The sequence below is a fragment of the Somniosus microcephalus genome, chromosome 14 (genome assembly GCF_052327205.1).
Source record: "Somniosus microcephalus isolate GS21.2 chromosome 14, FLI_Smic_1.0, whole genome shotgun sequence".
NCBI classification, from domain to species: Eukaryota; Metazoa; Chordata; class Chondrichthyes; order Squaliformes; family Somniosidae; genus Somniosus; species Somniosus microcephalus.
This window is the reverse complement of record NC_141000.1, coordinates 27,589,058-27,600,384: the sequence shown is the minus strand read 5'-3', so window position 1 is coordinate 27,600,384 and position 11,327 is coordinate 27,589,058. Positions and strand designations below refer to the sequence as shown.

General features: G+C 50.9%; 1 protein-coding gene across 1 annotated transcript; it reads right to left on the bottom strand.

Annotated features, from left to right (window-relative positions):
- Nucleotides 1-9,210: 9,210 nt before the first annotated feature.
- dleu7 (deleted in lymphocytic leukemia 7) lies at nt 9,211-11,327 on the bottom strand. The gene is made up of 2 exons (XM_086006396.1): nt 10,983-11,327; nt 9,211-10,705 (listed from the first exon to the last, which is right to left on the bottom strand). Exons 1-2 carry the CDS (start codon nt 11,325-11,327, stop codon nt 10,499-10,501), a joined length of 552 nt encoding a protein of 183 aa, XP_085862522.1. The 3' UTR covers nt 9,211-10,498.

Genomic DNA, 11,327 nt, shown 5'->3' with positions numbered 1-11,327 from the left:
GGCCTCGCAAGTTCCGAGTTTAGGCATGCGCTGGCATGCGCTAAAACACAGAACTTGCGATCTGTCAAGAACAGATCATCCGCATCCCTGGGAAAAGAGCCTCTGTGAGCAGAGAGTTGGGCTATTTGCCCAACTTCTGCCCAGCGAATGCCCGTGAAATTCTTATGCCTGGTAAAAGCAGGTGTAAGGCTTGCTTTTACCAGCATAAGAGTTTTAAAAAACAGAAAAATAAAATTTTATCATAATTTATACATTTCAAAACCTGTGAAATAAGGTAAGGTTAATTTTAGCCTCTTTAAAACATATAAATTTATTTTTCAAAAAATTAAATTTTTGTTTTAAATATTTAATTAAATGGCATTTTAATTAATTTTAAATATGTGATGGTTTTTTTTAATTTATGTAAAGTGTAGAGGTATGTTTTGGGGTTTTCCCATTCATACTTATGGGGTTTCCGTACGTACGGAATCCCGATAAGAATGAATGGAGATCCCCCTTCTGGGGGCATAGTGGTTAGCACTGTTGCCTCACAGCGCCAGGGACCCGGGTTCAAATCCAGCCTCGGGTGACTGTCTGTGTGGAGTTTGCACATTCTCCCCGTGTTTGCGTGGGTTTCCTCCGGGTGCTCCGGTTTCCTCCCACAGTCTAAAGATGTGCGGGTTAGGTTGATTGGCTATGACAAATTGACCCTTAGTGTTTGGGGGATTAAATACGTGGGGTTACGGGGATAGGGTGGGATATGTGTTGGTGTAGGGGTTACAGGGATCGGGTGGGATATGTGTCGGTGCAGGCTCGATGGGCCGAAATGGCCTCTATCTGCACTGTGGGGTTTCTGTGATTCTGTGATTCTGTCATTCGTTGGGCTGGCCCACCTGATCCCGGGGGTGTTTACGCACCATGCGCTCCTGGGATATGTGGGCCTCTACGCATGTCTACACATAGAGGCTCAGGCGCGCGAGTCTCCGTGGATCCCGAGGCAGAAGGAAAGTTTGTGGATGTTTTGCCGGTCGGAGGCATCCGCGCGGGAAGCCTCCAACCGGCAAACTCAGGCCTGATACATTCATAAAACATCAACAAATCACAACTGAAAAGACAGAGAACTTATCAATGACCAAGTAGCATCTTTAAAAAATGAATTTTAGAAAAGCCAGTCATTTCCTGTTTGTTTCTTCTGACCTTGATAACCAGATCTCCCCAAGTGGAAAAGTCAAGGATTTACAAGCAGCTGCCAATCTACAGCCAAAATTTCCACAGGAGCAAGAATTAGCCCCTAATTAACTGGAGCATGAGCCTACTTCCAGCAATTACATTCTGTGGCTTAAAGGGAGAGATCACTTTAGCAGCAGAATAATACCTTGTGCTTTACATGGTATAATGCTCGAGGGAGAAATGTTGGCCAAGACACATGGAAAACCCCCTCCCACTCTTCTTCAAATAGGGCCGCGGGATCTTTTACATCCACCCAAATGGTCACCTGGGGCTTTAGTTTAACATCTTTCAAATGTTCAAAGGATTTGATAGGTTAGATATGGATAAACTATTTTGTCTGGTGGGGCAATCAATAAAAAGGAGATATAACCTTAAAATTAAAGCCAGGTCATTCAGGAGTGAAATCAGGAAGCGTTTTTTCACACAAAGGTAATAGAAATCTGGAACTCTCTCCCCCAAAAGGCTGAGGATGCTGGGAGTCGATTGGAGCTTTCAAGAGTGAGATCGATAGATTTTTGTTGGGTAAAAGTATCAAGCAGGGGGCCAACTCTGGTTGAAGGCATTCCTGGAGGTTTGATCACGTAACATTCTGACCATGTGATGCCTGATCATGTGACATCTGATCACAGGATCAAATATTTATCCCATTCCCTTTTAATGAAGTTTTATTCTCTACCTCAATCGCCACATGTGGTGAAGGATGCCATGGCCTAATAGCCCTCAGTTCAAGAACCTTTCTCCTCCCTTCCCCTACATTTCTTCCAGTGAAAATCCTTGGTTTCTGTTCCCCAGTCGCCCACCAGTCGAAACAATCATTCACTATTTACCCACAGTAAGGTCCCCAGTTTTCACTTTCCCCTTTACTGTCTGCTCCTCTCTCAGTGCCGCTCCCACTCACCACGTTGCTGCTCCCAGCTCTGCAGGAACTGTTGGTCCCCATGCCCACCCCATTCCATCTCTACCCCCGTGCCTCCATTCCCCAGCTCTCCCTGAGCTCCCATTCCATCTCTCCCCCCATGCCTCCATTCCCTAGCTCTCCCTGAGCCCCCATTCCATCTCTCCCCCCGTGCCTCCATTCCCCAGCTCTCCCTGCTCCCTGAGCCCCCATTCCATCTCGCTCGCCATGCCTCCATTCCCCAGCTCTCCGAGCCCCCATTCCATCTCTCCCCCCGTGCCTCCATTCCCCAGCTCTCCCTGAGCCCCCATTCCATCTCTCCCCCCATGCCTCCATTCCCTAGCTCTCCCTGAGCCCCCATTCCATCTCTCCCCCGTGCCTCCATTCCCCAGCTCTCCCTGAGCCCCCATTCCATCTCTCCCCCCATGCCTCCATTCCCTAGCTCTCCCTGAGCCCCCATTCCATCTCTCTCCCGTGCCTCCATTCCCCAGCTCTCCCTGAGCCTCCATTCCATCTCTCCTCCCATGCCTCCATTCCCCAGCTCTCCGAGCGCCCATTCCATCTCGCTCGCCGTGCCCCCATTGCCTAGTTCTCCCCAAGCCCCCATTCCCCAGCTCTCCCCGAGCCCCCATTCCCCAGCTCTCCCCGAGCCCCCATTCCCCAGCTCTCCCCGAGCCCCCATTCCCCAGCTTTCCCCGAGCCCCCATTCCCCAGCTCTCCCCGAGCCCCCATTCCCCAGCTCTCCCCGAGCCCCCATTCCCCAGCTCTCCGCGAGCCCCCATTCCCCAGCTCTCCCTGAGCCTCCATTCCAGTCTCCCTCACCCCGATCCTCCAGTCTCCCTCTCCCTGAGCCTCCATTCCCCAGCTCTCCCTGAGCCTCCATTCCAGTCTCCCTCGCCCCGATCCTCCAGTCTCCCTCTCCCTGAGCCTCCATTCCCCAGCTCTCCCTGAGCCTCCATTCCAGTCTCCCTCGCCCCGATCCTCCAGTCTCCCTCTCTCTGAGCCCCCATTCCCCAGTCTCCCTCTCCCCGAGCCCCCATTCCCCCTCTCCCCGAGCCTCCATTCCCCAGTCTCCCTCTCTCTGAGCCCCCATTCCCGAGTCTCCCTCTCCCCGAGCCCCCATTTCCGTCTCCATCTCTCTGAGCCCCCATTCCCCAGTCTCCCTCACCCTGAGCCCCCATTCCCCAGTCTCCCTCTCCCCAAGCCCCTATTCCCCAGTCTCCCTCTCCCCAAGCCCCCATTCCCCAGTCTCCCTCTCTGAGCCCCCATTCCCCAGTCTCCATCTCCCCGAGCCCCCATTCCGCAGTCTCCCTCTCCCCGAGCCCCCATTCGCCAGTCTCCCTCTCTCTGAGCCCCCATTCCCCAGCCTCCCTCTCCCTGAGCCCCCATTCCCCAGTCTCCCTCTCTCTGAGCCCCCATTCCCCAGTCTCCCTCACCTTGAGCCCCCATTCCCCAGTCTCCCTCTTCCCGAGTCCCCATTCCCCAGTCTCCCTCTCCGAGCCCCTATTCCCCAGTCTCCCTCTCCCTGAGCTCCCATTCCAGTTTCCCTCTCCCTGAGCCCCCATTCCCCAGTTTCCCTCTCCCTGAGCCCCCATTCCCCAATTTCCCACTCCCTGAGCCCCCATTCCCCAGTTTCCCTCTCCCTGAGCCCCCATTCCCCAATTTCCCTCTCCCCGAGCCCCCATTCCAGTTTCCCTCTCCCTGAGCCCCCATTCCCCAGTTTCCCTCTCCCTGAGCCCCCATTCCCCAATTTCCCACTCCCTGAGCCCCCATTCCCCAGTTTCCCTCTCCCTGAGCCCCCATTCCCCAGTTTCCCTCTCCCTGAGCCCCCATTCCCCAATTTCCCACTCCCTGAGCCCCCATTCCCCAGTTTCCCTCTCTCTGAGCCCCCATTCCCCAGTTTCCCTCTCTCTGAGCCCCCATTCCCCAGTTTCACTCGCCCTGAGCCCCCTTTCCCCAATTTCTCTCGCCGTGAATCCCCATTCCCGTTTCCCTCCGAGCCCCCATTCCCGTTTCCCTCTCCCTGAGCCCCCATTCCCCAGTTTCCCTCTCCCTGAGCCCCCATTCCCCAATTTCTCTCGCCGTGAATCCCCATTCCCATTTCCCTCCCTGAGCCCCCATTCCCCAGTTTCCCTCGCCCTGAGCCCCATTCCCCAGTTTCCCTCGCCCTGAGCCCCCATTCCCCAGTTTCCCTCTCCCTGAGCCCCCATTCCCCAGTTTCCCTCTCCCTGAGCCCCCATTCCCCAGTTTCCCTCTCCCTGAGCCCCCATTCCCCAGTTTCCCTCTCCCTGAGCCCCCATTCCCCAATTTCCCTCCCTGAGCCCGCATTCCCCAATTTCCCTCCCTGAGCCCCCATTCCCCAGTTCCCCTTGCCCTGAGCCTCCATTCCCCAGTTCCCCTTGCCCTGAGCCTCCATTCCCCAGTCTCCTTCTCCCTGAGCCCCCATTCCCCAGTTCCCCTTGCCCTGAGCCTCCATTCCCCAGTTTCCTTCTCCCTGAGCCCCCATTCCCCAGTTCCCCTCGCCCTGAGCCTTCATTCCCCAGTTTCCCTCTCCCTGAGCCCCCATTCCCCAGTTCCCCTCGCCCTGAGCCTTCATTCCCCAGTTTCCTTCTCCCTGAGCCCCCATTCCCCAGTTCCCCTCGCCCTGAGCCTTCATTCCCCAGTTTCCCTCTCCCTGAGCCCCCATTCCCCAGTTCCCCTTGCCCTGAGCCTCCGTTCCCCAGTTTCCTTCTCCCTGAGCCCCCATTCCCCAGTTCCCCTCGCCCTGAGCCTTCATTCCCCAGTTTCCCTCTCCCTGAGCCCCCATTCCCCAGTTCCCCTTGCCCTGAGCCTCCATTCCCCAGTTTCCTTCTCCCTGAGCCCCCATTCCCCAGTTCCCCTCGCCCTGAGCCTTCATTCCCCAGTTTCCCTCTCCCTGAGCCCCCATTCCCCAGTTCCCCTTGCCCTGAGCCTCCATTCCCCAGTTTCCTTCTCCCTGAGCCCCCATTCCCCAGTTCCCCTCGCCCTGAGCCTTCATTCCCCAGTTTCCTTCTCCCTGAGCCCCCATTCCCCAGTTCCCCTCGCCCTGAGCCTTCATTCCCCAGTTTCCCTCTCCCTGAGCCCCCATTCCCCAGTTCCCCTCGCCCTGAGCCTTCATTCCCCAGTTTCCCTCTCCCTGAGCCCCCATTCCCCAGTTCCCCTCGCCCTGAGCCTTCATTCCCCAGTTTCCTTCTCCCTGAGCCCCCATTCCCCAGTTTCCCTCTCCCTGAGCCCCCATTCCCCAGTTTCTCTTGCCGTGAATCCCCATTCCCGTTTCCCTCTCCCTGAACCCCTATTCCCCAATTTCCCTCTCCCTGAACCCCTATTCCCCAATTTCCCTCTCCCTGAGCCCCCATTCCCCAGTTTCTCTCGCCGTGAATCCCCATTCCCCAGTTTCCTTCGCCCTGAGCCCCCATTCACATCTCGCTCTCCCTGAGCCCCCATTCCCAAATCTCCCCCTAATCTCTCCCCGCCCCCCGATTCCCGGCACGCTCCCCCACCCCAGCCGGTCGTGGCTCTCTGCTGCTGACGGCACTGAGCAGCAGCCAGTGAGGAGCTCTGTGGAAAAGGTGGGAAATGGTTTAATGCAGTTTAACCTCATTATGACTCCCGACGCCAGGCTAACAATTAGTAATTATTTACAGTATCTCACAGGTGTCAGTTGTTCATGTGGGTGCACTCCGGCGGGAAATTTAAATTGCTGATCTCCCGAGCTGCTGGAGACAGCAGTCGGGATAGGAACACCCAATTTTGGGAAACTCCCAGTGATTCTGGGAGGGTTGGGAACCCTAGTATCAAGGGGTATGGAGCAAAGATGGGTAAATAGAGTTGAAGTACAGATCAGCCATGAATTGAATGGCGGAGCAGGCTTGAGAGGCTGAATGGCCTACTCCTGCTCCTAATGTTCCTATGTTCAGAATGCAAAACATGGGCAAAATGTGAGCTGTGTAAAATGGGGCAAGTTCTACTTAAACACCTCAGCATTAATGAGAGCAACAAGCTCAAAGTCATTGGTGCTGATGAGCCATTTCCTTCCAACAGTAATTTAGCAATATGCCAGGGGTTAAATGTGTGCAACTCCAACCTTCTGACGTTCCTGATGTCCAACCCCTGAATAGTGCGGGCATTCACTGTAACCAACAGTACCTTCCAAACTCAGGGGTGTCCTGATCTCAAGTCACTGTATGAAAATGGCCATTGATACGTACCATCTTCTACTGCAATTTGTTCTCTCCCAAAATCCAGAGGCCCTGGGGTTCTCAAAGGTGTGAAGACCCTACTCCCCATTGTTTCTCCATATTGAGATGTACTGTACTGATTGTAAGGTTTATATAAACAATCACTAGGGGGCAGATTTGAATACAGACACTAAATGGCAGAACTTATTTTTAAATCATCTTAATTCATGCAAACATTAAATCATTTGATATAAGTACACAATTTACAATAGCAATTCATAAGTACATCTCTCGATTGGGATTTTCACAATACAAACTAAAGCACACTTCTGTATGTTGTTATGGCAGCTGAGCTGTCCAGAGGATTGCCTGAAAGACCACTACAGAAAGATTCAGATGATCATTGTCAACTGGAGTTTAGAATCATGTGAACCCTGAGATTGTATTACATTCTTAGTCATTCTTATTTCTTTTTAAATGTGTTTTTCAAAAACATTTTTATCTTGCAATTTTTATTTTATTTTAAAAGTACAGAAGCCCAAGCAAACACAAAACAACATAAGCATAACATCTGCACCCGAGCAAGTCTTGCTGGGCTCCAGTGTACAGACAGCTTGCTTCATCGTTCAGATGTGAATGCCAATAGAGGTAGCTCCTGGCGTTTGTTTTCTTAAAGTGACTAGATCGCTTTGCACTGCAGCTGAAACACACCTTCAGCTAGCCTCAGTACCAGTGCACCGTAAGGTTAACTTGTCCTGTCAGGTATCAGGTCAGCAACCAACAACAACAACTTGCATTTATATAGCGCCTTTAATGTAGTAAAAACGTCTCAAGGTGCTGCACAGGATCATTATCTGCTCTCGTCTGCCAAAATTGCTCACTATTCCACAATCATTCTGGAATGCAAAGATAGACCCCAGCTTCTACTTTCCACTGCTAACCATCATCTTAAACCCCACTCCCCTGTCTCCTCCACCCACACCTCCGACAACAAGTGCGAGGAGCTCATAGATTTCTTTGTCTCTAAGATTGAGACCATCCGTTCAGCTGCCTCTGCCACTTCCCTTCCTTCCCGTAACACACCAGGCCAAACTTCCTCTAAGGTCCTCCCCTGCCCTAGCCCTGAACTCACATCTTTCTCCAGTTTCACTCCTTTCTCCCCTCATGACCTCTCCGCGCTCACCTTGTCCATGAGACCCACTTCCTGCTTCCTCAAACTTATTCCCACCAAACTGCTGACCACCCAACTTCCTTTTCCGGCTCCCATGTTAGCTGACATTGTTAATAGTTCTCTCTCCTCAGGTACTGGCCCCTCTCCCTCAAATCTGCCATCATTACCTTACTCAAAAAAACCAACCCTTGACCCCTCCGTCCTTGCAGACTACTACCACATCTCCAACCGCCCTTTCCTCTCAAGTTCTTGAACGTGTTGTCACCTCCCAAATCCATGCCCATCTTTCCCACAACTCCATGTTTGAATCCTTCCGATCAGGTTTTTGCCCCTGCCACAGTACCAAAACAGCTCTCATCAAAGTCACAAATGACATCCTTTGTGACTGTGACAAAGGTAAACTATCCCTCCTCGTCCTTCTTGACTTGTCTGCAGCCTCTGACACGGTTGGCCACTCCATCCTTCTCCAATGCCTCTCCACCGTCATCCAGCTGGGTGGGACTGCACTCGCCTGGTTCCATTCTTATCTATCTAATCGTAGCCAGAGAATCACCTGCAATGGCTTCTCTTCCCGCTCCCGCATCATTACCTCTGGTGTTCCCCAATGATCTATCCTGGGCCCCCTCCTATTTCTCATCTACATGCTGCCCCTTGGCGACATCATCCGAAAACACAGCGTCAGTTTCCACATGTACACTGACACCCAGCTCTACCTCATCACCACTTCTCTCAACCCCTCCACTGTCACTAAATTGTCAGATTGCTTGCCCGACATCCAGTACTGGATGAGCAAAAATTTTCTCCAATTAAATATTGGGAAGACCGAAGCCATTGTTTTCGGTCCCTGCCACAAACTCCGTTCCCTAGCCACCGACTCCATCCCTCTCCCTAACATCTGTCTGAGGCTGAACCACACTGTTTGCAACCTTGGTGTCATATTCGATCCTGAAATGAGCTTCCGACCACATATCCACAGAATAACTAAGACCGCCTATTTCCACCTCCGTAATATCGCCCGTCTCCGCCCCTGCCTCAGCTCATCTGCTGCTGAAACCCTCATCCATGCCTTTGTTACCTCTAGACTTGACTATTCCAACGCACTCCTGGCTGGCCTCCCACATTCTACCCTCCGTAAACTTGAGGTGATCCAAAAGTCGGTTGCCCATGTCCTAACTCGCACCAAGTCCCGTTCACCCATCACCCCTGTGCTCACTGACCTACATTGGCTCCCGGTTAAGCAACGCCTCGATTTCAAAATTCTCATCCTTATTTTCAAATCCCTCCATGGCCTCGCCCCTCCCTATCTCTGTAATCTCCTTCAGCCCCACAACCCCCCCCTGAGATATCTGCGCTCCTCTAATTCTACCCTCTTCAGTGTCCCTGATTATAATCGCTCCATCATTGGTGGCCGTGCCTCTGTTGCCTAGGCCCTAAGCTCTGTAATTGCCTGCCAAAACCTCTCCGCCTCGCTACCTCTCTTTCCTCCTTTAAGCCGCTCCTTAAAACCTACCTCTTTGACCAAGCTTTTGGTCACCTGCCGTAATATATCCTTATGTGTCTCGGTGTCAAATTTTTTGTCTCATAATACTCCTGTGACGTTTTACTACATTAAAGGCACTATATAAATACAAAATAACAACAGAAAATGCTGGAAAAACTCAGCAGGCCAGGCAACATCCGTGGAGAGAGAAACAGAGTTAACGTTTAAATACAAATGTAAGAAGTCACACAACACCAGGTTATAGTCCAACAGCTTTATTTGAAATCACAAGCTTTCGGAGCGCTGCTCCTTCATCAGGTGAAGTGGAGAGATGCATAAAAACACAGCTTATATAGTCAGAGAATAATGTCAGATGTTTACAGGTAATCTTTCTAACTGCCATTTATCACACCTCGGCAGAGAGATAATCACAGCAATCAAGGGTGTGAATGGTGTCCAAACAGGTCAGTCAGGAAAACATTACATCAAAGAACAATGAGGTGGGGTCACAAGGGGTCAAATGTTGCAGATGCTGGGGTCTGTATGAAAAACAAAAAAATAGACAAAAAACATTTTTTTTGCTGGAAATCACGGCAGGTCCGGCCGCATCTGTGTGGAGAGAACAATGCTCCGAAAGCTTGTGATTTCAAATAAAGCTGTTGGACTATAACCTGGTGTTGTGTGACTTCTTACATTTGTCCACCCCAGTCCAACTCCGGCATCTCCACACCATGTTTAAATACAAGTTGTTGTTGTTCACAAGAATGGTATCAGACAAAATTTGAGATCAAGCCATATAAGGAGCTGATACAACAGGTGATCAAAAGCTTGGTCAAAGATGTAGGTTTTAAGGAGCGACTTAAAGGAGGAGAGGTAAAGAGGGTTATGGAAGGATTTCCAGAGCTTAGAGCCTAGGCAGCTGAAGGTACGGCCACCATTGGTGGAGCAAAGGAAACTGACCAAGAGGACCATGTTCCAATGCCAACATGTGGTCAAGGGCTGCACTCGGGTGGCACGCCTGTTGTCACAGTCTGAATGTGAAACATGTGCGAGTAGAAAATGCACGCAAGGCAGCTCCATTATGACACGTGAAGGAACGACATATTTTGACCAACTATACCATCCATCTATTTTTTAAGGCTCTATAGATGTCAACACCCCTCACATTATCCAAATAATACATTGTGCTTGTACTGCTAACGGTCACAGATAAATGGCGTCTCCAAAAAGAAAGACTTGTATTTATATAGCGCCTTTCATGGCCTCGGGACGCCCTAAAGCACTTCACAGCCAATGAAATACTTTTTGAGCTGTAGGCACTGTTGTAATGTAGGAAACGTGACAGCCAATTTGCGCACAGCAAGCTCCCACAAACAGCAATTTGATAATGACCAGATCATTTGTTTTTAGTGATGTTGGTTGAGGTTTGAATATGGGCCAGGACACCTGGGAGAACTCGATATAGTGTCATAGGATATTTTATTGTAGGCAGCAAGTTCCCTAAAGCAGCAATGTGATAATGACCAGATCATCTGTTTTCCCCGATTTCAGATATCCAGGAATTTTTGGAAGAGTCTTTTCAGCACACCAGTGGCCTGCAGGTGTGATCCTGAATTGTTGGAGGACAATGAAAGCAACAACTGGTTAACAATGTCTCCCAAACACTGCTCGATCGCTTTCAGATCTCCATCTAATCGAAGACAATCTTCTCTGGTTGCCATGCGACTGCAGATATTTCTGAGCTCCACGCTGAGCTGGAAAGAAAAGAGCAAATAGAAAATGTTTGCAAAGTGCAACGCTACTTATGACATGAAACTCACTCGCAGCAAAATGGATTTCCATGTCTACAAAATAATTCAGTGGTTTACTTTCAACGGTGCTGTACTCCAGTTAAAGTGTTAAACGGTTATCTCCAAATAGTGCAGAGTCAGATGGTAGATAATTTAAGGTTTGCATTCATTCGATTAAAGATGAGTAAAAAAAATGTTTCCAAAATTTATGGGATTTTCACTGACCAACATTGCACCTTACCTTGGACTCCACGTGAGAGTGCGTCTCTTGCAATTGATACAAGGAATTTTGCTCTATATTTAATAAATCCGAAGTTAAGCCTATTAGACGGGTTAATCTGCTCTCCCTGGCGACCTGCAAGATTGTTCTCCGCTTCCTGGAAGGAGCTGAGGACGGGGCTCGATGTTGGCTGCTGGATCCGGGCTGGCTCACGCCGGGTCCGCTCCCAACTGGACCAGACGCTGCCTGGCCGGTGGGGGGCTGGTCTGGACCAAGGTGCCGCTGATCCTGGAGGTATTGCTGCAGGATTGTCAAAGCCGCTTGCTGGTGGGCGATGCAAGCTTGCAGAGCGGCTGATCTCTGCAT

Excerpts from the sequence above, each read along its gene's own strand:
- dleu7 (XM_086006396.1), bottom strand. The coding sequence starts at position 11,327 with ATGCAGAGATCAGCCGCTCTGCAAGCTTGCATCGCCCACCAGCAAGCG. Across the intron at positions 10,706-10,982 it reads ACTCTCACGTGGAGTCCAAG|CTCAGCGTGGAGCTCAGAAA; the intron begins GTAAGGTGCAAT and ends TTTTCTTTCCAG.